Genomic DNA, 24,274 nt, shown 5'->3' on the forward strand with positions numbered 1-24,274 from the left:
GGGTGCCGTGTAAGGTCAAGGCTGAGCAGCTCTCGGGGTGGGGGTGGGGGTCCCAATCAAGAAGGCAAGAGCAATGGGGATCAGGGATTCTATTGGTTCTGTGTGAAGGCACATCCACCCTGTTCCAGGCCACCCATAGCAGTGCATCAACCTAGCTGAAGAGTCGGATGGTGCCATCTGCCCCAGAGGAGAAGATCCATGGCTGTGTGGGGTGGAAGGCCACATCCAGAACACCCAGATCTCGGGTCAGTGTGTGCCCCTTAAGCACCTTGACGGGTACCAGCAGTGGGTTCTGCAGCAGGTCACTGTGGAAGAGAGGGATTCAGGACCCCGTGGAATGGTCCCATGGGGAAGACTGGGCAAGGGTTATTAGCACTCACTTGTACACCATGCCATGGCAGACAATAACACTGCCGTCATCTGAGCCGGATGCAAAGAGTGGGTATCGGGGGTGGAAGGCCACGGCCCGCAAAGCCTTCTTGTGATGCCTGCAGAAGAGCGCATTAAGAGTGGGCTCCAGCTGAAGGGGCCCCACTACCTACCTCACCCTAACCCACCTTACCTCAGCACTTTGTATGGCTTGGTGGAAAGATCCAGGTCAAACCACACCAGTTTGCTGTCATAGCTGCCACAGATGATGTTGTCACCTAGGGCCAGAGGCAGTGACAGTATTTCTCAAGGCTCAGAGAGTTTGTTCCCCAACCCTGACTTGAAAAACACACGTTCCCCTCACCTGCGGGGTGCACAGCCAGGCTAGACACCCACTTGCAGTTGGGCATCAGCTTCTTGGTAAGCTCCTGGCGCAGCAGGTGGTAAATGCGGACGCTGCGCTGAGAGGCCACCAGCAGGAAGGGCCGAGTGGGGTGGAAAGCCACGCACTGCACCTGTCCATGGCTGCGGCGGAATGGGCTCTGGCTGCGTCTCCTGCTCAGCTGGTGGATCAGCACCTGAGTGTGTCCGGGGCTAGACAGCACCACAGCCAGGTAGTCCCCTCGCCCATGCCAGGTCACCTGTGTCACTGGCTAGAGAAGAGCAATACCGGCTGATTGTCTGACCGGGTCTGGCAGGTTCCCATCCCCTTCCCAGCACATACCTTGCTGTGGCAGATACGTAGTCGCAGGCCTCTCTGGCGTTCTTCCTCTGAGGCCTCTAGCCAGCGGGCTGGCTGCAATGTTGGCTCCTCAGGTGGAGAGAAGGCATCCAGCAGCTGGTCTGTGCTGCCCACCAACAGCCGGTCTCCCAGGGCTGGGTTCAGAAGCAGCACGGCATCATCCCTACAAGCCAGGGCCAGATGCAGCCCCTCCTCAGCACAGTCCCCACTTTTCTGTGCCCCAGCCCAGCCCTACCCCCAGGGTCCTAAACTCACGTGGCTGCAGCTACTAGGCATATGGCGGGATTGGGGTTCCAGGCAATGCTCCGCACCACACCCCCAACAGGCACAGTCTTCATACAGCGGGCAGTGGCCACCTCCCACAGCTTCAATGAGCCATCGTCCGAACCTGGGTGTGGCAGGGAAGGCTCTTAACACCTAAGCCTCTCACCCAGATCCCTGCCGCCTCCCAGCTCAGGACAGCCCCCACCTCAGACCCACCTGAAGCCAGCCACTGGCCCCCTGGGGAGACACTGAGGCAGCGGACAAGGTCACTGTGACCCCTGTAGACCTACAGAGAAGGAAGCGTGAAAAAGAGACACAGACACGTACCCCGAGGACGTCTGCCCACCTCTGATTCCCCACTTACAAGAGCCTGGCACACAGGGAAAGGCTGAAGGTCTCTTGGCCGAGGGAGCTTGGGGATGAGGTCTTCAGGATCCACATTCACCTGGAGCAAGACAGCACATAGTTACTACCTCCATCCTACCTTCCCTAGGACCTATGTGGGCTGCCTCACATACCCTCATCTTTCGTTGCCGTGGGCACAGATACAAGTCAAGGCAGCGCTCAAAACGCTCCTGGATAAAGCGGCCATAAGCAGGCACAGTCCTCAGGCTGGGAAACTTCTGTGGCAGGAAGTTAAGCTTCCTCTCACAAGGCTCCTGCTGCATCCATGCCAAGCGCTGGGGAGACAGGAGATAGGTGAGAAAGGATCGGGGAACATGGCTGGGTACCACACCCACCTCCGTGCAGGCCCACCTCCTCCTCAGTGGGCAGGTACTCGGGAGGTGGGTTGTAAGACTCAGCATGGCCAGGCAAGGCCAGCTTGGGTGCAGGCACATGCATCTTGTGGCGCCCCAACACAGCATTCGGATCCTCCTGGGCCCACAGGTCATAGAAGCTAGGGGTGGAGTCTTGGGGCCTTCGAGGCTTGATCCAACCCATCTTGATGGCATGCACCAATCGAGACACCTGCACACAAAGCTAAGGTCAGGTGGCAGTATAAGAACCTTACAAGGTGGGGTAGAGGAGGATGACAGGGTCCCCACCTTCTCCTTCTCAATTAGGGATGGAATGAAACTACGCTTGTCAGCTGGGCGGTTGGTCACAGGGTGGATCATGACGTCACCACTGAAGAAATCCACAGCTGGCTAGGGAAACAAGCATAGATGTCAGGCTGGGGAGCTTCATGTACTTCATGTACCTAGGGCCAGTTGTCACCTACCTCATAGGGGTTGAAGCCCAAATCTCCAAACTGGCCTCTCTGAAGCCGCTGTACCAGGGCCACCTGCTCATCAGTCAGCCGCAGGTCACGCCCTGTCATCTTGTCCTGCACAGTGCGCCTGAGGGAAAGCCAGTCAGAGCCATACTCCAGGCCTGAGGAACCACACAGGTTCTGACCCAAGGCCCAACTCACCAGAAATCTGGGTCATCCATTTTGTCCAGAAACTGGTCCAGTTCATCTCGTGTCCGCAGGGGTTTGTAGATACGTTTGCCATCCAGGTCGTAACCCACATGTGGGAAGTCATCGTACCATGCCAGGGGCACATTGCCCACAGTGTTCCGAATGTCCTGGAGCACAGGCACCACATCAGCACCTGTCCCTACCATACCTGATCCTCTTCAAGCCACCCAAGGACAGAAGAAACACCCTAGATCAGCCTCAAGTGCCTAGAGACCAGGTGACCCGGCATCTGCCCTAGCCCTGGCCCCAAGGTCTGACGTGGCGTGGCAGGGGTGCTGTGCCCCCTTCCCCCAAGCCCTCTGAGGCGCCAGAGCTTTACCTTCACATTTTCCACTGAAGTGATGCCAACCCTAGTCTCCCCCCTTATTGGATTCCTTGGCCAGGGCTCTGGGCAGCCACAGACAGGGATGACCTCATCGCCTATGGGCTCCCTCCCCTGGCAGAGGTCTTAGGCAGAAGTGGGTAGTTACAAGGCAGGAGCCATGGGAAGACCCCACCCCACCCAGAGGGAGACAAATTCCGTTTTGCTCGGCAGGTGACCAAGGACCCCCTTCTAGCACTACTGGTCTTCCCCCTCCCACTTCAGTAGGCAGAGCAGCCACATTCCTGGACACACATTCCTGGTTTCAGCCCCTGCCAGCCACCACCCTCACTCCTCCCAGGCTGGGGACTGCTGCCCAGGCGGCCACTTCCTGCAACAGTAGCCACAGAGAGGAGGGGCCCAGACATAACTAGCACAGCTGAGTGCCAGCAGCCCCTCAGCAAGACCCCTTGGGTCCTGTCCCACTGCACCTGTCCATACCAGCCCTTTCCAGCAAGTTCATCCCCCAAAATACCCTGTACCCTTGCTGAGTGCTCTCCACCTATGGGGCCACTTCCAAAGTGGAGGGATGGGGAAGTGCCGATCTTATTATCCACGTGTGCACTTGCATGGAAGAGCCCTGTAGAGCTCAAAGCAGGGATGGGGGTGGGTCCCCTCAGGCAGGATGGGTCAAAGGGGGAAGTCTGTGGCACAAGGCACAGGCCATACAGTCAGGTCAGGTCATTCCAACCCCACACACCCATCTCTAGACTGCCACTGCTGGATTCATACACACACACACACACACACACACACACACACACACACACACACACACACGGCCTGGCACAACAAAAGACCCGAGTGCACATGGAAGGAGAGTCAGACAGGGTGTGGCCAAGCACTCAGGGCCAGGGCAGCTGGGTGAACTTAGGCATGCCAGGGGAGAAAGCCTCTTGATTCCTAATTTATCCTCTTCCTTCCTACAGAATGAGTAGTAGAATGGGCACCATGGTCTTGGGGCATCAGTAGCACCCCAGAAACTCCCCAGCCAGAAAGATGCTCGGGACCCCCTAGGCACAGCTATTAAAGGGAAAAGGTGCACAGGCTCGGCGTAAACTCCTCCAGGCCAGGGAGGGAGGCGGAGGCCAGGCGCGGGGGAGGAGCCGACTGCTATAAAGGCGCTGCTCTGCTGGCGGCCCCACTCCAGTCCGAACACATGTGCCCGCCTCGCCCGGCAGCCGCCACCGCGGGGCGCAGCGGAGACCCCTGGCCCGGCGGCCTGTGGGGGCCTAAAGAGGCGGCATGAGCAGCGCACCGTGGAGCTGACGCCGCGCCCCCTGCCCGGCTCATGTCCTTCGCCATGCTGCGCTCGGCGCCGCCGGGCCGCTACCTGTACCCTGAGGTGAGCCCGCTGTCGGAGGATGAGGACCGCGGAAGTGAGAGCTCGGGCTCCGACGAAAAGCCCTGCCGTGTGCATGCAGCGCGCTGCGGCCTCCAGGGCGCCCGGCGGCGGGCGGGAGGACGGAGGGCCGCGGGGAGCGGGCCGGGACCCGGGGGGCGGCCAGGCCGCGAGCCCCGGCAGCGGCACACAGCGAATGCGCGCGAGCGGGACCGCACCAACAGCGTGAACACGGCCTTCACCGCGCTGCGCACACTCATCCCCACCGAGCCAGCAGATCGCAAGCTCTCCAAGATCGAGACGCTGCGCCTGGCTTCCAGCTACATTTCTCACCTGGGCAACGTGTTGCTGGTGGGTGAGGCCTGCGGCGACGGGCAACCATGCCACTCGGGACCCGCTTTCTTCCACAGCGGTCGTGCGGGCAGTCCCCTGCCACCGCCACCACAACCACCACCTCTGGCCCGAGACGGAGGCGAGAATACCCAGCCCAAACAGATCTGCACCTTCTGCCTCAGCAACCAGAGAAAGTTGGTGAGCAGGGCCGGGAGCACGGAGGGGCCCCAATTTACTCATCAGCCCACACCTGCCAGGGAGAGAGGTGCCAGGCAGGGGCAGCATTCCCTGGCACCTACACCTGCCACCAAAGCTGGGTCCAAAGGCGGGAAGGGCACATAGGAGTCACACCTTGGGACACTGACTCCCATTGGTAGTGGTCTTAGGGACCTGCAAATAGAGGATCAAAAAGTAGCTCTGAGAAGGGCCACCCAGGAGAAGGTCTGGAGGAAGGGAGAGCAGCGGGAACCTGGCAGGGCTGAGGGGCTGTTCCAGGCTTTACTTCCCAGCCAGTTGAGAACTGAAAGGAGCTCAATTCAGGAAGTAAGAAGCATATCCATAAGCCCCCATCCAAAGGGGAATGCTGTGCAGCAGTGAGGCAATCAGAGAGGAAGCCCCCAGGGGGTCCATGTGCCACTACCCCTCCACCTCTGCAGCCCACCTCCACCCCAAAGCATGGGGCACCTGCTGCCCCTCCCCTGGGCAGTTGAGACCTGCAGTTGGATGGGCTAGGGGAGAAGGCTGAACTGAGAGATGCTGGCCGGCCATGATTTACTGCTCTGGCCGCACTTGGTGGCACCGGAAAAGCAGGGTGAGCAGGGAAAAAATACAACGGCTTTCCCCAATCCCCATTTCCTCTCCAGACAGCACGCGTGAGCTCCTGGGGCCTGAACATCTGGGAAATTTAATTTTACAGTTTCGGCTTGCAGCAGTGTGCTCCCCGCCCCAAAATGCACTGGGGGGGGGGCAGGAGCTGGGGACTGGGGTGCCTTAGCACTGGCTACCCGAGACAGTGCCCCAACAGGAAGCCAGGAAGGTCCGGGCAGTGCTGGGTGACACTAGGTCTCCACCCAGACCCTGACACACCCCCATCCCCTCTGCAGAGCAAAGACCGGGACAGAAAGACGGCGATTCGAAGTTAGAAGGAGGAGGGTCCACAGCAGCCAAGAGGTGATGCCACTAGTGAAGGTGGATGCCACTGAAGAGTCACGGAGAGCCCCACCTTGGACCTGAGCTGAGCACAGGTCCCCAAGAGCACGTTCACCAGGCCAGACCTGCCCCAGCTATGAGCAGGGCCTATGAACAGACAGATGGACAGGCGGGCTACGACTTGACTCTAAGTAGCCCAACACTCACCCAGGTCCACTGGAACTTTCCATGCTGACTCCCTACCTGGGCCAAGTGTTGGCATCTTATGTCTTTAATATGATAATATAAAGTCTGAAAATTTTGTATAATTAAAAATGAAACAGTATCTTCCAACCTGAGGCAGACTATCCTCTTGAAAGGATCTGAACTCACTATGACCCAGGCTTTCTCACCCCATCTTCCCAGAGGGAGGCAGAGTGATGGCAGGTTTACATCACCCATCACATCAAGAGCCTTGTACCAGGGACCTGTGATGGGGTGGGGGCAGAGGAGAGAGAGGGTGGAGAGGGAAAGAGAAGGAAAGAGAGGGCAAGCCCACCTCCCATGACAAGAGGCAGCAAACAACACAGCAGCCTTGCCTCCTCCCGAGGAGCATGGTGAGGGGGACGAGATGGGGGTCTCGGGCTCAGGGACATTTGGTTTCCCAGCAGTGCTCCATTAAAGGGGGTACAGGGAGTGAGTGAGTAAGCAGTGCTGTCCAGTCAAGCCGGCTACCAGACCTAGACGGGCCTGAGGACAGCTACCCAAATGTCCCCACGGATTCCCACCTAGGCCCAGAGACTTGGGGTCCGCTGACTGCCAGGACGTAGGACTTACGCTCTGCCACCAGTTGCACACTGCAAAGATTCCTAGCCATCTGACACTCCATACTACCCCACTCTCCCAAGGAGCCCTCTGGCCCCTGAGGTTGACTTAGACCCTCACCAGGCACTGTGCACAGCTGGCGGATCATTAAAATCCTGCAGGTGACAGTTAGTTGATTGGTACAACCGAGAAGAAAGGCCAGGCCTGACTTCTGGCTGGGTGGTGGTGGGGAATGGCAGAGGGCACCAGGTGCTGGTACTGGCAGGCCTCCTGGTCCCTGGCTGGGGGGAGACCAGGTGTTGAGGCCTATGTGGGCATCCTCATAGGGCAGGGCCAACGTGGCCCCTCCTCTGTACTGAAGGGCTCCAGGGAATGCTGGTGCAGGAAACGGTGGTGTAATTTTGGAGGAAATTCTCAAAGCCAGAGCCATTAAGGCAGGGGTAAGGGGGCTGTGTCCAATCTGATAGAAATAGAACAGGATAAAGAGTCACAGCGGCAGGTTTCGTTCAGAAAAGAAACCCAACCCCAAATTTCCTCCCCTTAATCCTGTAGGAGCCCACAGCTGCTCAGAGGGAGGGAGAGAGGGCACAGTCACTGCAGAGGCTTCTTTCTGCAGCCCGGGAAGCCAGAACCTGGAGGTGCAGCTGGGGCTGAGGGAAGCCACCTTCCCCTCTGTGTATTCCTCATGCAAGGCTCTGCCCAGCTTCACTTCCAAGCTACAAGGACCCTGTGACAGATCTGTTCGGTCCAGAATCACAACCTGGCAGGCTGCACCTGTATTCAGCAAAAGGGCACCAACCCCCACCCAAGGACCCCTGCTGGCCCCCCTCTTCTGCCAGACATGGGTCTCTTGCCCCTCACCTACAGGCCTCACATTTCAATACCTAGGTGTGAATCTCCCACACAAACCCCAGTGACTGAGTGGGTACCTGCTTCTGGGGTCAGAGTGGCTGGGCAGTCTCATGAATAAACCAGAGGAACATGCACATGAAAGGCTCTGAGAGAAAGTCCCCAAAGAGCAACTTGGAGAGTAGAGGTAGGGACGTTTGTCCACACGGAGAGGCTGCCGATCTGAGGAGCAAGCATGGCTGGGCACTAGGGGACCACACAGAGGCCCAAATGGTACCCAGCTAGCTCCAGGAGGCATCTCATGACCTAGAACCCAGTAGAGGAGCAAAGAGCCAAGTGAGGATTAGGGCGAAGCAGGAGAAGGCAGGGAAGCCCAGGAGCTGGCAACGCTTGAGCTTCAGCAAGACTGAATGGTAGGCCAGAGTCAACCAGACAAGAGCTGGAGGCTTGGGTGTCAAGAGGGGTCAGATGAAAGGGAATGGGCTGTGGGGCCGGAAGGCTCTCTAGAGACCCGGAGAGTTGGGGTGAGGCACGCGCCCGGCCAAGGCCTCCACTGCAGGGCCTGACTCCGAAAGCGGCTGCAGCTTGGCCAGCCTCAGGCCCGGGCAAACGGCCCAGCCACTCCCTGAGCTGCACCGGTAGCAGTGGCTGAGGGCTTGGCCCGACAGCCAGCAGGAGGAGGGGAGGGGAGGAGAGGGGCGGGAAGAACACTCCGTCACCCTCCACTGCTCCAGATTCAAACCAGACCGGGGGTGGCATGGTCCATTCCCATCCTGTGGCTCCACGTGAGTCCACAACAGCTTACGGCCCAAGAGTGGCAGGTGCTCCCTACCCACCACAGCCCCTGGCATCCTTCCCAGAGGGCAACTTCACCCTCCACCACACTGAGGAGCTGTGGGACAAAAACCAGGGGCTCCCTTAGTGTGTGCCCCACAGAGGCAGCTGGAGGGGGGGGGCTGGCCCGCACCATGGGCCAGCAGCCACCCTTGCGAGCTGAGCTGGGCTGGAAACATTCGGCTCAGCCTCAGCTGTCAGCTCCCTGTCCCCAGCCTGGGGAATGAGCTGCTGGCGGCACCACATGATTCATCACCAGGCCTGCCTGCACCCCAGGCCAGCCGCCCCCCGCCCTGCTCAGCACCTGCAGGCTGCCAGGAAACACATGTGACCCCTTTGGGTCAGGCCCAGCACTGAGACCCCAGGCCAGGCTGGTGGACGTCAGACAGACCCAAGTGCCATGCTTTGGGGAGGGGGGCACCCAGCCCCCAGGAAAAGCCTGTGGGATGAGGTGGGTAGGTCCACATCCATCCCTCCATCCTATCCCATCTCCTTCCCCCCCACTCCCCCCACTGCACCGGACACAGTGTCGGCTGGGACTTTTCCGCTCTCGATGAGCCCCCCTCCCCTCCCCCTCCCAAAGTGGCTGCAGCTGTCAGGACCGCAGATTGGAACTGCAGGTACGGGGCTGGCCCGCTGCCCACCTCCCTCCCGTGTCTGTCTGCAAGAGAGGAAGCCAGCCCACCTCTGGAATCCTTCACTCTCTCCTCGTTCCGCCTCTCCCACCTGTCCCCCGGGAGCATGGGGTCAGCCGCCTCGCTCAGTCTCTCTCTTCCCCGGCCCCTCTCCGATTACAATGCGGGTAGTGTTCACTGTTGCTCGGCTCCCCCTGCACCAACTACCCTCTTGTCTCAGAGCTCACGGCCTTCCTGTGCTGCTGCCTCCCCCTCATGGGGTGTCTTATCTCTCAAAGTGCTCAGGACTAGCCAGCTGGCCTGGCCTCACATGCCACACTGACCCCAACAGAACGTTCCAGATGGGATGCTAGGCTCCGAAACATACACTAGTGGCCTATTCAACAGACCAGAAGGAGACAGCACAGTCTCCTCCTGTTCTGAGGCCAAACCAGCTGAGACCCAGCAGGGGGTGACCAGGCAGGTACCACCTCGGAACCTATCATCTCCTTACCAGAATGCTTCCAGTCCCCCATGCCCTCTGCCATGCTGACCATCCCTTGAGGGGCTGGCGGAGCCCACCCGAGCTGCAGACACCTGGGAGCCTAACTTGCTTGCACCTCGAGCAGGAGAACCGAGAGCTAGAGTCTTTAGGACATGTGGAAGACACGGGGAGAAGGGAAATGGCTGCCTGAGGTCCAGCTTGCTCGTCCCTCTCCTGAGGCTACTCAGAATCACACGGTCTTCTCCCTACTTCTGCAAGCAGGAGACCCCAGTCGTTCCCACACAGGTACTGGAGTTGGGTACAGCCTTAGGGGGTCTTGGAGCTCTAAAGACTGAGGGCGAAGGTCTTTCTGAGTCTCACCAGTCAAGCTCACTTGAAGCTTTAAGTAGGGAGGTGGGTCCAGAGTACTACACTGTACATGCTGACCCCTCACCAGCCCTCTAAACTCTAGACATCTCCAAAACCTCAATATGGACAATTTCCCCTATCTCTAGGCACTGCCCATATATACAAGGTTGCCGAATGCGATTCCTGGTCCTGCACAGCCAGCCTCCTCAAAGGGGACCTATTTTGTGCCTCCAACTGCTCACTGTAACCAGCAGTCCGTGCCTTTCAAAAATCTGCCCTTGTTATACTCCAGACCTGTTGTCCCCTAGCCCCAGCGAGAAAATACGGATCTAAAGTAGCCTACCTTTACATGCCAGTCACAGTCAAGACCAACTCTAACCCCTATGAGGACATGGCTTCCTCCACATGCTCCTTTTCCACCTTCCTCCCAAAGGCACCCCCCGTGCTGACTTAGGCACTCTGATGCAATGTGGCTCTTAGAACCATCAGGCCAAGCTCAAGAGATGGTACTAGGTCTACCTGGCCAACAAGTACACAGCAGTCACAGAGACACAAGCCCAACTATGCCCAGTAATCACTGGTGAATCCCTAGGTTGGGCAGCCCCAGTGGGATGGGGCTGGACCCGAAGGGTTAGTCTGTCTGGCCAGAGGCCCCATTTGGAGGCAGGCATGAGGCTAGCCTCGGGTGGATGGCGGCCAGAGCAGGCAGTCTGCACAGACCCGGGTGCCTTCTACAACAGCAGGGAGGGCCACTCACTCGCTGGAAACCTGAGCCCACAGGCTCCCCTGCCAGCAGTAACACAAGCAAGCATGGAGAGAGTAGAGTACACACAGGGAGGCGGCCAGGACACTGCCGGCAGGCAGGCGGGGGTGGCCCCGGAGGAGCAGAGGCCGCCAGCGCACTGGAGGCAGCTGCCGGTTCAGTAGCTGGGAGAAGCCATTAACTGCATTTGGCGAGAGAGCAGAGGGGATCACAGGTTCTGGATGCAGACAGGCCAGGCCATGTCCCTGTGGGATCCTGAGTTATAGATCGGGGCAATGCCGGGGGATGGGGGGGTGCAAAGGCTGTAACAAAGACCCCAGCCCCAGCCCCCTCCTGACCAGAGGTTGCACAAGGGGATGGTCCTCGGCCCATTGCCCTCAGGGACTGGAAGGATACTTGCAGGGGGACCAGCTCTTCCCAGACTTTCCAGGCCAGAATCCATGGCTCCCCCAAACTCCTCATACTGCCATACTTCTTGAAGAACAGGGCTGTAGGCCCGCTGAGCAGATGCATGGGCTTCTCCACCTGACCAGGCCTGGCCTTGGTTTCTCCTAGTTGCTTGACACACGAGGAGGGGCAGCATTGGCCATTCACCGCCCTTCTATCCCAGTCCACCTCCCAGGGGTCCCAACTACTGGATGAGATCACGTCTATGGAGCCCCACTGCTGTAGGGAGGAGATGAAGTGGCCATGTGGGGGTGGGGCAGCCACACAGCACAGCTGCTCCTCAGTCGCCCCCACCGCACTCCATCCCCACCATGCCTAGCAACTCATCCAGGGGGCTCTACCCCCACTCAGCTGAGCCCATGTCTGTGAATCTAGGGGGAGAGAAGGAGGAGCCAGAGTACAATCAGAAAAGAGTGAGCCGGGCTGCTCGGTTTAAGAGTCAGTGATGTTGGGGGATCCTCAAAATATAAGACTGGCAAAGGACAACAGGGCTCAGCAGCTCCCATGTTCCCAACCCCAGTCCTCAATTCAGACCCAAGAAGCGGTCAGGAGAAAAGGACAGGGTTCCCAATGGGGCACTTCCACCTTCAAATGGCAGCAGGCTAGACAGGCTACCCCCCATTCCACAAGCCTGCCGACCTCTAGGCTCCTGCTGAAGTCACCACCACCAGGACAAACCACATCGACACCTTCCCAGAATCCCTGTCCAGAGTCCTGTAGGAGGTCTGGCGCTACAGTATGGCCTACAGAGCTAATTCTGCTATGTGGCTCAGAACAGCCTAAATTCCTGGGGTTGATACCACTGGTTCCCACCAAAGACACTTCTGGCTGTCCCTCCAGAGGCCCAGAAAAGCGTCTGACCTTTATGGGTGCGGAGGGACCAGGGCACAGCCACAGACAGCACAGGCTTCAGTCTGCCAAGGACTCTAGATCTAGATGAACGACTTGGAGATGTCTGCTGTCCTCAGGTCTATCAGGCAGCCTGAGGTGGGCTCTTCTGACCTGACCCTTCGCCAGGCACCGATGGCCATGCCTCCCTCCCTCCCAGGCCTGGCCTCTCGGCTGTAATCACGTTGCTCTGAGAATGAGAAAGCCAAGGGCAGCCTCTGGCGGGGACCAAGCCCCGAGCAGACTCTGGGGAGAGATGCCTAGGTCCAGCCTGGCCGACTCCTGAAAGCAGAGCTCTGAGGTCCCTTCCAGCTGCTGGCCAGCTATACCGGCAAACTCCAAAGATGGGCATCTCTACTACTGCAGAACTGTCCCTCAGACTACACATGGGGTACTTATCACGGCCCAGGAGAAGAGCGGCAGCTTGCACCGTATCACAGCACAGCACGAGGCTGCGCAGCCTTCTTAAAGGGCCACTGGACAGGCCCGTTGGGGCACACCTCCCTGAGGGCAGGTAGGGTCAGGCAGGCCTCTTTCAAGGCATTGACCAGTTCTGGAAGCCCCTCCCCCGACCCCTATTCTCCATATACAATCATCGATTTCTCAAAATACCAAGCATAAAAAAGTAGCCGACAGGATGTGGCTGCCGACAGCCAGGGCCCCTGGGGGGGAGGGGAGACAGGCAGGGAGCCGTGTGTGCGGCCCCCCTTGCCGGTGCACCCGCTGCTCCGGCCAGGAAACCAATTTATTTTGTTTTGTCTCTGTTCTCTGAACACGCAGCAGAGACTGGATCGGGCTGTCGGCCAAGGCTCCTGTAGACACTGCCAAGAGAGCTTGAAGGTGGGGAGGAAGCCCAGCCAGAGAGGGGGCGCGTGTCTCCCCGAGGCCTCAGGGACAGCCCCTGACAGGCAGGCAGGAAGAGCTCCTGAGAAGAGGACCTATCCCTGTAGGCCCCACACTAAAGCCAAGATGAGACTCCCAGGCTCACATTCTGGGCTATACAGTGGCCACCGCTCAGCCCTGGGACCAGGCCTCACCAGGGAGGGACAAGCTGCCAGGTCCACTGCCTCTGTGTGCACAGCTTCTCAGAGCTTCCAGACCCTGCTGGCATTCTGGACGCAGTCCATACCCTCTCAATGCCTCCACTCCCTGGGGATTCAAGGGACCCCAGTCCAGCATGACACTTTCCTCTCCATGATGTAAATTCCCTGTCCTATATAGCGAAGTCAGGTAGGTACCACAGTAGCCGCCACCACGGGAAGACCAGAGAAGGGAACAGACAAAGCCAACGAGGAGACCAGGACGTGCCAGTTCTGCCCCTGACACTACTGTGCCAGCCTCAGACAGGGTTCGGGCTCGCTCACCTGCCACCCTCACCTGAGTTCCACTGCCATAGTGAGGGCCGCAACCCTGACCCCCTGTGCCCACAAGACAGACCAGACCCTTCTAAGCCACGCGCAGCCTCTCCCCTCCACCTGGCAATGGCACACTGAAGGTCACAATGAAGGGCTGCTTCAGTCATCCGTCCCAGACCCCCAGATTGTTCTTCCAGATACGGGGAGGGCCTGAGCCAGGCCGCCCACTCGGAGTGCAGCAGCCTCCTGAGAAGCTGGCTCTACCGAACGGCAGCAGAGCCCCTGCAGGAAGTCCGGAGAACACCCTGGTGCTCTGCTAGCTTGACGTGCAGCACCTACTCTGGGCTCCTTGAGGAAGGAGCTCAGCCCCAGCAGGGGGACTCTCAGCTCGCACAGCAGGAAGTCCAGCTCAGCCTGAGTCTTACCTCCTCATCAGAGGTGTCCTCTTCATACTCATCTCTGGTCAGTGCTCCCATCTCCTCTGTCCTTGGACGAGGGGGGCCTGCCTGTCAAGAGAAAGGGAGAGATTTGCTTTGGGGGTCCCTGGAAGCCCTCTGACTATCAGGAGGACCTAGCCCACAGCCCAGCCCCATTCCCCTGCTAACTACTTGGGGATAGATAACCACTCTCCCAGTGCTAGAACCTAGATCCATATACCACAGGAAACACCACGCCATCCCAGATCTCTAAGTAGCCCCAACCTGGCCCAAGGCCTCAGCACAGGATGGAAGCTGTCCTAGACCTCAGTCTACTTCAGTGCCTCAGCCGCTGCACCCTGCATCACAGAACATACCCAGCGATGCTCCCTCAGGGCTGAACCTCTGCTCTCTAGCAGTCAGACCATGGGTGACACTAGGTGCCAGGCTACTAAGTTAAGTGGGAGGCAAACACAGCCATGGGGCTGGCTACCACTCACCCACACCACCACCACACTAATGCCAAAACCAGCTGCACTGGTCCAAGACCAATGGTCCCACAAATGGTCCTACTGGGCCCAGATCCGGCAGAAGAGACTATGTTCAGACCTGCTCAGACCTAGGTGCAGGGAACACAAGAAGAGGCGTAAGGAGAGCAGTGCCACCACTGGGGTAAGGTCAGTGTAGACAGATGACATAAGCCGTGGGGCCTCTGTCATAAGGGCCACCTGGAACCACTAAGAAACACACTGAGGTCAGATCCACTGGCCAAGGGCCTAGAGAGATGCCCCAACCCTCAAAATGCCTAGAGGCCCAGACTCCAGGCACCCTCCACTCCAGTCACAGCTTCAACAGTAGGCTGACCCTGTCCCCTGGGTCAGAGTGGATGCCACTGAGGATTCACACTCCAACCTGGAAAACAGATTCTCCCTTGACTGGGGAGGCGGATGGCTCAGACCAGATCGGGTTTATTGGCAGAACCAGAACTGATGGAGAAAACAGGCCCACCTCTCACCCCTGAGGGCAGTAAAGTGCTTGGAGCAGGAACCCCGGTGTGTGGGCGCCCCCGCCCAAAGCCCTACTCCCTCTTACCCAGGCAAGAGCCAAAGGCCTGCTCTTCCTCCAGCCTGTTTTTCCCTTCAATATAAAGAAGACAGAAGACTAAGCTGTTCTCCAGGCTCGGAACAAGGCAGGATTCAGTTTCCATATCTCCCCCACTTCCTTGCTGGACACCAAAAATGGGTTGCAAACCCCAGCTCAGAAGAGGGCCCCAGCAACACAACTGGCAGGCACATCTGTCTCTGCCTGAGCTCAGCAGGCCCCTGGCAGCGGCATTACAACACCAAGCTTCTGGGTAGCCACTGTTCCCAAGGCAGGTGCCTACAGCCCTGGCCTCAGGCAGGGCCCCCGACATCTCGAGTCTCCCCCTGAATGTTCTCTGCCAGGCACTGTGCCTACACGACCCACAGCAGCAGCGCTCACAGGCCGTGATCTGAGTCCTGCGGGAACAAACTTGGCAGCCAGCTCTGTTTGCGTCCTTACTGTTCCAGTGCAGGACAGTGAAGGGTATACCGGGGGTGCCAAACACCGGCAGGCCTTTGGCAGGGGTTGGGATCTCCAGTGGTGAGGCTCAGGAGTTCCCTCCGCATATATGCTCTTCCCAGGCACCTGGAGTTCTAAGGAACAGCAGCTTTTCTTTGGATTCCATAGCTGCAGAGCACGCAACGTCCACCAGAGGGCAGCACTGACACAGAGCAACAACCCAGGGACCAGTTCCCTGGGGAAATGAGTGCCCTGGGCCTGTGGAGGGTGGACGCTCACTCTGCAGACAGATCTAGGAAAACACTTTTCTCAAATTCTCTGTCCCCGTTTTTTGAGGCGAGGTATTGCTCTGTAGCCTAGCATTGTCTCAAATTCTCTTCCAGATCCGGGTTTACAGGCGTACATGTTTTCAACTTACAAATTGGGGGCTGGAGAGATGGCACAGAGGTTACAAGCACTGATTGCTCTTCCAGAGGACCCAGGTTCAATTCCCAGCACCCACATGGCAGTTCACAACTGTCTGTAATTCCACTTCCAGAGGATCTGACACTCTCATACAGACATACATTAAATAAATAAAACTTTAAAAAAAAAAAAAAATTGCCGGGCGGTGGTGGCGCACGCCTTTAATCCCAGCACTCGGGAGGCAGAGGCAGGTGGATCTCTGTGAGTTCGAGGCCAGCCTGGTCTCCAAAGTGAGTTCCAGGAAAGGCGCAAAGCTACACAGAGAAACCCTGTCTCAAAAAAAAAAAAAAAAAAAAAAAAATTAAAGATGACCACTAAAACATCCAAAGCACAGACAATGGACTAAAGGTACAGGACTCTCTTACAGCTGCCAGTCTCCTCTAGGTCAGGGGTCCTTTGCAGCCTGGCTGTCTACACAGCTCACTCTCTCAACCCCGAGGGAAGGTGGTGAGGTCTGCTGCTAGCACCCACTGTGCCAAAGGACACACCCCTTACACAGGTCATGGCCTAAGCCTGGCTCCAGAAGCCTTAGACAGTCTGGGGAAATGGGCAGGTGCCTCCTGGAAAGGACTGAGATCTCAGGCCGGAAATCTTGCCCAGGCACCCCTTGGGAGTGGGGGGCAGTGTGCAGCCTCAAACAACAACACTGCCACCCAATGAGAGGCCAAGTGGCTGGTGAGGGGCAGGGTATGAGGTGACAGAAAGGCCCAGAGACCAAGGAGGCATTAAGATGCCAGGTGGTGGTACACACCTCACCACCTGGGAGGCAGAGGCAGATAGAGCTCTGTGAGTTCAAGGCCAGCCTGCTCTATAGGGCAATTCCAGGACAGCCAGAACTACACAACACAGTAAGAACTTGTCTCAAAAGGAGAAGGGGTGGGCAGTAAGGTATATACAACTTGAACAGAGACAGAACAGGACTAGAGGGCTGGCCAGTACACAGGAAGCCACCCCCACAGAAGCCAGCTGAAGGAGTCAGGGCAGCTAGAGACCAGGATAGGTGCTGGGAGAGCCACAGGAGAGGGTGAGCACCAGGTACTGGAAAACAGGTTGAAAAAAGGCCCCAAAGGAGCCAGTGAGCCAAAGGTGAAAAACAAGTAAGTGTCCATGAAAGAGCAAGAAAGGCAGTTTTTGCTTCCTCCAGACCTTGACCTCTGAGTCAGGTGTGCCTCTGCCTGGTCCAGGCTGAGAATGACTACAAGGACCAGAGACAGAGCCGTGAGGGTCCTGAGAGCCTAGAACGGCATCCAAGTGAACAAGCTGCTTGGCTGTTTGTTTTTACATTATTTATTTGCTTGCTGTGTGTGTGATGCACATGTGAATATACGTACACGTGAATCACAACATACCTGGAGAAATAAGAGGACAATTTGTGAGAGTTGGTTCCCCACCATGTGGGTTTGGGGGATCAAATTCTGGTCATCAGGCTCAGTGGCAAGTGTCTATACTGGCTGAGTCATCTGGCTGGCCCTAAACAATCTTCTTATAATACCAGCAACAGATTCTCCTCTGTCTAACCTGGCCATGCTCCACTGCCACCACCAACCAGGTATAGGACAGAGGCCGTGCCTCCTCTTCCAGGAAGCAGGCCAGAGTCAGCCAAGCCGACTTCACATCCCTTCCCTGTGGAGCAGAAAAGAGGAGCCACTTCCAGCATGCCATGCCCTGCGGCCAGAGCAAGGCATACCAAGACTGCCTGTCCCTCTCCTTCTCCCTTGCACGCACACACACACACACACACACACACACACACCAAATTCCCAACACACAAAGATCAATCCAGCATACTACTATTACCACAAAAACTATGCATAAAGAAAACTAAAGAACCCACTGTCCCAGCAAAGGTCCTATGCTGGACCTTTAATCCCAGCACTCGGGAGGCATAGCCAGGCGGATCTCTGTGAGTTCGAGGCCAGCCTGGTCTACAGAGTGAGTTCCAGGACAGCCAGGGCTACATGGAGAAACCCTGTCCCTCCAAAAAGAAAAGCAGCTCAGAAAAGGGCCGAGGGAGGCTAGGGAGATGGCCCAGCCATAAATGCTTACCACCAAAGCATGAGCACCCCTATAAAAATCCAGGCACGAGCCAGGAGGAGCTCTGTGAGTTCCAGGCCAGCCTGGTCTGCTTTGTGAATCCCAGGATAGCCAGAGCTACATAATGAGACCTTGTCTCAAAAACAAAAACAAGCTGGGCAACGGTGGCACATGCCTTTATGAACCCAGTACTCAGGAGGAGGCAGAGGCAGGAAGCTCTCGGAGTGAGGCCAGCCTGGTCTACAGAGTTCTAGGACAGCCAGGACGACACAGAGAAACCCTGTCTAAGGGAAGAAAAAAAAAAAAAAGCATAGTGGTGCACACCTGTAATCCTCAGGCTGGAGAAGTGGGACAGGAAGACCCTGGGCGCTCTTTGGCAGCTAGTCTTGCCAATGAATTCCAGGTTCAATAAGAGCCTCTGTCTCAAAACAGTAAGATGAGGGTCTCAGGAGACAGAGGCAGGCAGATCAATGTGAGTTCTAGGCCAGTTAAGATCCTGTCTCAAAAACGGGCAGGAGGGATTTAAGGGCTGAAGGGACAGCTCAGCATTTAAGAGAACTTATTCCTCTAGCAGGACATGAGTTCAGTTCCCAGTACCCACATTGGTTAGTTCATAACTCCAGTTCCAAGGGATTAAATACCCTCTGATCTCTGAGAGCATATGCATGCGCGCACACACACACACACACACACACACACACACACGCACGCACGCACGCACGCACGCACGCGCGCGCACGCACGCGCACACACACACACACACACACACACACACACACACACATTTAAAACAAATAAAATGGGGCTGGAGAGACGGTTCAGTGGTTAAGAGCATTGGCTGCTCTTCCAGAGGTCCTGGGTTCAATTCCCAGCACCCACATGGCAGCTCAAAATTGTCTGTAACTCCAGTTCTAGGGGATCTGACACCCTCACACAAATATGAATACTGACAAAACACCAATGCACACTAAACTAAATAATATTAAAAACAAACAAACAAAAGGGCCAGAGGGCAGCAAGGTCTTTCCCAACCCTGCACAAGCAGCTGGCCTTACCAAGCTCACCAATGCTGGGGCCTGGCTGCTCACACCCTCAGCCCTGACCAGACACTCCATGTGTAGCTATGTAAGGGGCCCAGGGCCTTCACTTGTTTCAGGCCTGACAGAAACAAGCCAGGGCTGATAGAGCATGATACAAGGTCAAGGGCCTGTCAGGGAGGGGACTGGGAGAAAAGCATTTCCATGTTGGGCAATGCTGACTGTAGGCATTTTAAAACATGACAAGCCCAGTGAGTTAGCTCAACAGCAAAAAGACTTGCTCTGCAAACCCAATGGCCTGAGGTGATCCCCAAAACTCATAGTGGAAGAAGAGAACCAGCCCCCACAAGATGTCCTGACCTCCACACACATGCCGCGGCACAAGCACACCTGTATTCACACATATAATAACAACAACAAATAAGCCATAATGACAAATCTTTATGTTCTTCTCAGCCCACCACAAAAGGCTGCCCTTCCTAAACCGGAAAGGGCTTGTGCCTGCTTTACCCACTAGAGGGAAGCAGCCTATACGGAGACTTCATGGCCCTGGCCACAGGGTTTGACAGCCATGAAACTGCCCCCGGACCGCTCATCTCAGAACAGGAATATAAGTGACAGGCATGTTCTCACCAGGATCCATATCCAGGACTCAATACACAGGATAGACTCTGAGCGTCAGCTTCCTAGGACAGAATGTACCAGACCCTGTAGGATACGCACCCTTCTGCCCCACAAGATGACACTACAGCTCAGGGACACAGTGACCCTTCTGTACCCTGCCTCACCTCTGATTTCCATGCAATCACTCTTAGACAGTGTACAATTCGGGGGCAGGTAAGGAACACCTGCCCCCTCCTTCAGAGTCTATAACAGAAGACAAGTCCAAGAGCAGGGAGGCAGGGGAAGGGCAGGGGAGGGGCAGGAGATGAATAGGTTCAGGGGCTGGGAGAATTCCTGGATACCTCCTCCCTAGCCACAGACACCCACTGCTCCTACATCATACTCCACCAGATGGCGCCAACACGGGGATGCCAAGTCGGCCAAGCTACTTCCAAGGCACTTCCCAGCCGCTGATCCCAGCCATGCCCCAGAGCCCTACTGAGACCCCAGCAGCATTCTTGCTAAAGGTGGCACTAGGCCAGAACTCTCCTGTTATCGGACAAAATGCGGCACATACCAGGACCGCTACCTTTTCTTACCCTCTTGCAGGGTAAAGGTAGAAACAGCCACTTCGACACCAAGCAGTAAGAAAACAAGGGGATGAGGACAATGACACACGGGGGGGGGGGGGGGGGGGGGGGGGGGGGGGGGCGACACCGGACCACCACCGCACCACACACACCTCAACATCAAGTTTTAGATGTGTTAGTTTATGTGTACGAGTGTTTGCCTGCATGTGTACGTCTGTGTACCACATGCCTGCTTGGTGCCTGTGGAGGCTGGAAGAAGGCACTGGAACCCCTGGAACTGGGAGTTACAGATGGTTGGGAGCTGCCACTATGGGTGCTGGCAATCCAACCCAGGTCCTCTGGAAGAACGACCAGTGCTCTGAACCACTGAGCCACCTCTCCAGCACCCTCCCAAATCAACGTTTTAAAAAACCAAAACTAAAAATGGCCACACGCTCACAAATCTACTCAATACCGAGTGAGGACAAGACGGTGCCAGCTGAGGTGTGCTGTGGCTCTTGCCTTCCTTGCAAGACATTCTCGGGTCAAACCCCCAGAACCAACAACAAGAAGAGTAAGGGCAGGGAGAGACAGAGAAAGGGGAGGAAGAAGCAGGGGAAGGAGGGAGGGAGAGATGAGACCCTTGGTGCAAACTGTCTCTGGGCTCAGTGAAAGACCCCACTCAGCCGAACAGTGAGGAGGAATCAGGGAAGACACATCAACTCTGTGCCCACCCCGACATCAACTCTGTGCCCACCCCGACATCAACTCTGTGCCCACCCGCACGTATAAGCCACACACGCGGAACAACGCACTTACACACCACACCCACACAAAAACAAAACAAAACTCATCAAAACAAACCGCTTAGAAAGGGGAAGGGTTAACCCCCGCCCCCCTCAATCTTACAAACCATGGTCAACATTTCTTCAACTTACCATAACCGAGACAAACTAGGCCTGGTTTCTTGGTTTCCAACCTGACAGTTGACTTGATTACCAAAGGTCATGATTTCCAGAATACCAGGGCCACTGAAGTGTAAACCATTGCACACTAGTTTGCGGAACGCTTTGAACTGCTGTGTTTTAGTCAAGTTAAGCTTTTCTTTCATTTTTATCAAGCAAAGAGAAGAGTGTAACCCTCCCCATCAGTACAGTAATTCATCGCCTCTGGTGCCAAGGGCAGCTGGCCCACGGGCAGTTGGGCTGAACTCTAGTAGCTCCTGCTTTTTCTGCTGAACATCTCCTAAGCAGTGGCATCCCCATCTTGGACTCTGCCTCTAGAAAATTCAGTCCATACCTAGACCAAGTGCCAACCTACTGTCCCATAGAGGTAGCCTCAGAATTGTCTGAGGGGCAAAGACACAGGTATATGGATTTTCATATTCTCAGAAAAGGCTCAGACAACTGAGGTTGCAAACTAATGTCCTGGAGCGCAAATGTCTGAAGATGGATAGGGGACCAAATTCCTAAAGACACCGTGGAGAGGATGGTGTGGTACAGCTCTTAGAACAGCCCTCGCACAGCAGGCATGTCCTCTTTCTGGCCACACTCATGCACAGGAGAGCCCACGGGGGCTCCTCCCTCACCCACCTGGGCCTGCTCCTCAGAGGTCTCCTCCGTTCTATCGTTGTCCTTGTCACGACCGGTCCCATCCACTCCTTCACTGTCATCCTCGCTGGTATCACTGCCGGAATCTTCGAGGCCTGAAAACACACTCTCCTCGCTGTCAGAGAGACTGGAATCGGAGTCGCGGAGAAGTGGGGGCTGCAGGGAAAGACAGTGTGTAACAACTGCCACCTGGCGGGCTTGCTAAGACAGGAACCACACCCAGCAAAGTGGAGCCCCTGGTCACATGCCTCCACCTGCACCAAAACCATCCCCCCAACCTGGGTCCTCCTTTTCTGCTGCCTCTGTTGACACAACCTGCCCTCAGAACAGACATGCCAATCCCTAGTGCCCTGCAACAGAGGGACTTTCCAAGAACACAGTGGCTTTTTGGAGCTCAGCTCCCACTCACGGTGTCACTAAGCCCAAGTTTCCTCTACTGACAAACTCCACACCCGACCCTGGCACCTAAGGGTCCCAGAACCAGAAGGTCACCAGCTAGGAATGGGGCTGTGGCCTGAGAGGATCAGAAATCCCTGAAGGCTTTGACCACTTGCAATAGAAGTTTTTTTACCTTGAAGACTGGGACCAACCGCCGATGGACAAGCGGGAAAGTCGAAGAGTAGTGGATATGAATTGAAATTTACCTGTAGCAAACTAAACGCATGTGGTGGCCCTCATATGCTCATGTATTTGAAGGTTTGGTTCCCAGCTGGTAGAGTAGTTAGGAAAGATTAAGGGGTGTGGTCTTGGTTGGAGGTGTGTCCTTGAGAGGGGGCTTTGATGTTTCAAAAGCCCACACCAGGATCTCTCTCTCTTAGTTACTAAAAGCTCTGAACTACTGCTCCAGGGCCATGTCTGCCTGCCGCCATGATGATCATGGACTAAGCCTCTGAAACTGTAAGCAAGCCTCCAATTACATGCTTCCTTTTTTGTTTGTTTGTTTGATTTGTTTGGTTTCTTTAAGACAGGGTTTCTCTGTGTAGCCCTGGCTATCCTGGAACTCACTCTGTAGACCAGGCTGGCCTTGAACTCAGAGATCCGCCTGCCTCTGCCTCCTGAGTGCTGGGATTAAAGGCGTGCACCTCCACTGCCTGACTACACTCTTTGTTTTATAAGTTGCCTTGGTCATGGTGTTTCATCACAGCAATGGAACAATAACTAAGACAACTCACCTGCTTGCTGTCTTCTTGGAGCAGAAACAATTCTGAGTGCAGCCCTATTGACTAGAGGCCATTTCATATCTACCATAATAAGACATACATGCATTGTGAACAGGTCTCTATCATTGATGTCCAAAAGTTGAGCAAGAACTTGAACACGCTTTAGGAAGCATGTGATTGCAAAAATTTCAATTTCGCTGTTTTCCAATAGGCTAAGTATTGCCTAATTGGTTTTTGGACTCATGGAGTTTTTGTTGTTGTTGTTGTTGTTGTTGTTTTGAATACAAGGTCTCATCATGCAGCCCTGGCTAACCCAGAACTCAATACGTCGTAGACCAGGCTGGCCTCAAACTAACATATCCATCTGCCTCTGTCTCCTCAGTGCTGGATTAAAGACGTGTGCCACTGCCACATTCTTGCCTAGTTGAGTGTCCCTCATTACCAACACTCACAGCTCAAGTGACTCTCTTGTAATTGACATCTCCAAAATCCAGCTACATACCACCATAAGAAGTAAAAGTAGTACAAATAGTTAGAGCACAAACAACTGATTACTAAGGGCCTATTACCTAGAACTGCATGTAGGAAGCAGCTCAGGTACATTTCAAAAAACCAGGGGACGGCTTAGAGGGAGGAGGACACAATTAATTGTGGAGTCAGTTGTAAGAGACATGGCTGTGCGTGCCTTCCCCCACCTAGACTTGCTGGAGCCGCACCAGCAATCCTAAGGAGCCCAGCAACAAGGAGTAGCAATGATTCCATGACAACCAGTGCTGGATGCCCTGGGTCCCATTCAGGCGTCTATATTCTCACGTCCTCTTTTACTTCACAACACACTTGACATACTGCCACGGTAGCACAACACGAGCACAACTGAAATCTTTCCTAGGCCAGGAAGCGCAGTCGGAAGGTTCAGAGATTGTGGTGAGGGGCACCCTTAAAGGTCTCTGCCTTCCTCAACACGGTCCAAGCCACAGAACCACCCCTGGATTCTAGCGCCCCGACTCGGCGCAGGTAGTGCTCTGCTGAGGGTTCCGAAATAACACCCCGGGCAGGACGAGGTTCTTCCGGGCTCCAGGCGACCCGCAAGACACCAGACCCAGCACCACGGTCCGGCCTCCCTGGCCTTGCCACGTGCACGCCTGGTTCACGGAGGGATGCAACCCGCCACCTCGAGGTTACCTCTTGTGGCTGCTGCTCCTGATCGGGTTCCAAACGCCGCTTCTCTGACAGCGATCCCGGTGACATGTGGGGCTTATCCCACGCCCCCGCCATGCTGCGCCGCGCCGGCTACCGATAGACTGTCGCTTCCGGCAGCGAGCGCGCCTCGTGTGCCCTCAGCCAGGCCCCGCCTAACCAGGCTCTGATTGGTGAGCAGCCGGGGTGAAGCCATCTTGCGCAGCCGTACA

At 56.1% G+C, this 24,274-nt stretch overlaps 2 protein-coding genes across 3 annotated transcripts; one reads left to right on the top strand and one right to left on the bottom strand.

The window, feature by feature from the left end:
* Positions 1-74: 74 nt before the first annotated feature.
* Positions 75-24,201, bottom strand: Bop1 (BOP1 ribosomal biogenesis factor). The gene is made up of 16 exons (XM_052748120.1): positions 24,048-24,201; positions 21,688-21,861; positions 13,855-13,935; positions 2,790-2,944; positions 2,598-2,715; positions 2,422-2,523; positions 2,132-2,344; positions 1,894-2,055; positions 1,740-1,820; positions 1,592-1,661; positions 1,367-1,499; positions 1,094-1,274; positions 734-1,022; positions 563-647; positions 381-488; positions 75-305 (listed from the first exon to the last, which is right to left on the bottom strand). Exons 1-16 carry the CDS (start codon positions 24,138-24,140, stop codon positions 152-154), a joined length of 2,199 nt encoding a protein of 732 aa, XP_052604080.1. The 5' UTR covers positions 24,141-24,201; the 3' UTR covers positions 75-151.
* Scx (scleraxis bHLH transcription factor) lies at positions 1,962-6,360 on the top strand. 2 transcript variants are annotated; one of them, XM_052748141.1, is made up of 3 exons: positions 1,962-2,074; positions 4,128-5,071; positions 5,977-6,360. In XM_052748141.1, exons 2-3 carry the CDS (start codon positions 4,490-4,492, stop codon positions 6,013-6,015), a joined length of 621 nt encoding a protein of 206 aa, XP_052604101.1. In that variant the 5' UTR covers positions 1,962-2,074; positions 4,128-4,489; the 3' UTR covers positions 6,016-6,360. The 2 variants fall into 2 exon arrangements, with proteins under 2 accessions (XP_052604101.1, XP_052604100.1); XM_052748140.1 differs by lacking the exon at positions 1,962-2,074 and having other exon boundaries at positions 2,953-5,071.
* Positions 24,202-24,274: the final 73 nt, after the last annotated feature.

This window comes from Peromyscus californicus, unplaced genomic scaffold (assembly GCF_007827085.1).
Source record: "Peromyscus californicus insignis strain IS unplaced genomic scaffold, ASM782708v3 Scaffold_20__1_contigs__length_68692818, whole genome shotgun sequence".
Classification (NCBI taxonomy): Eukaryota; Metazoa; Chordata; class Mammalia; order Rodentia; family Cricetidae; genus Peromyscus; species Peromyscus californicus.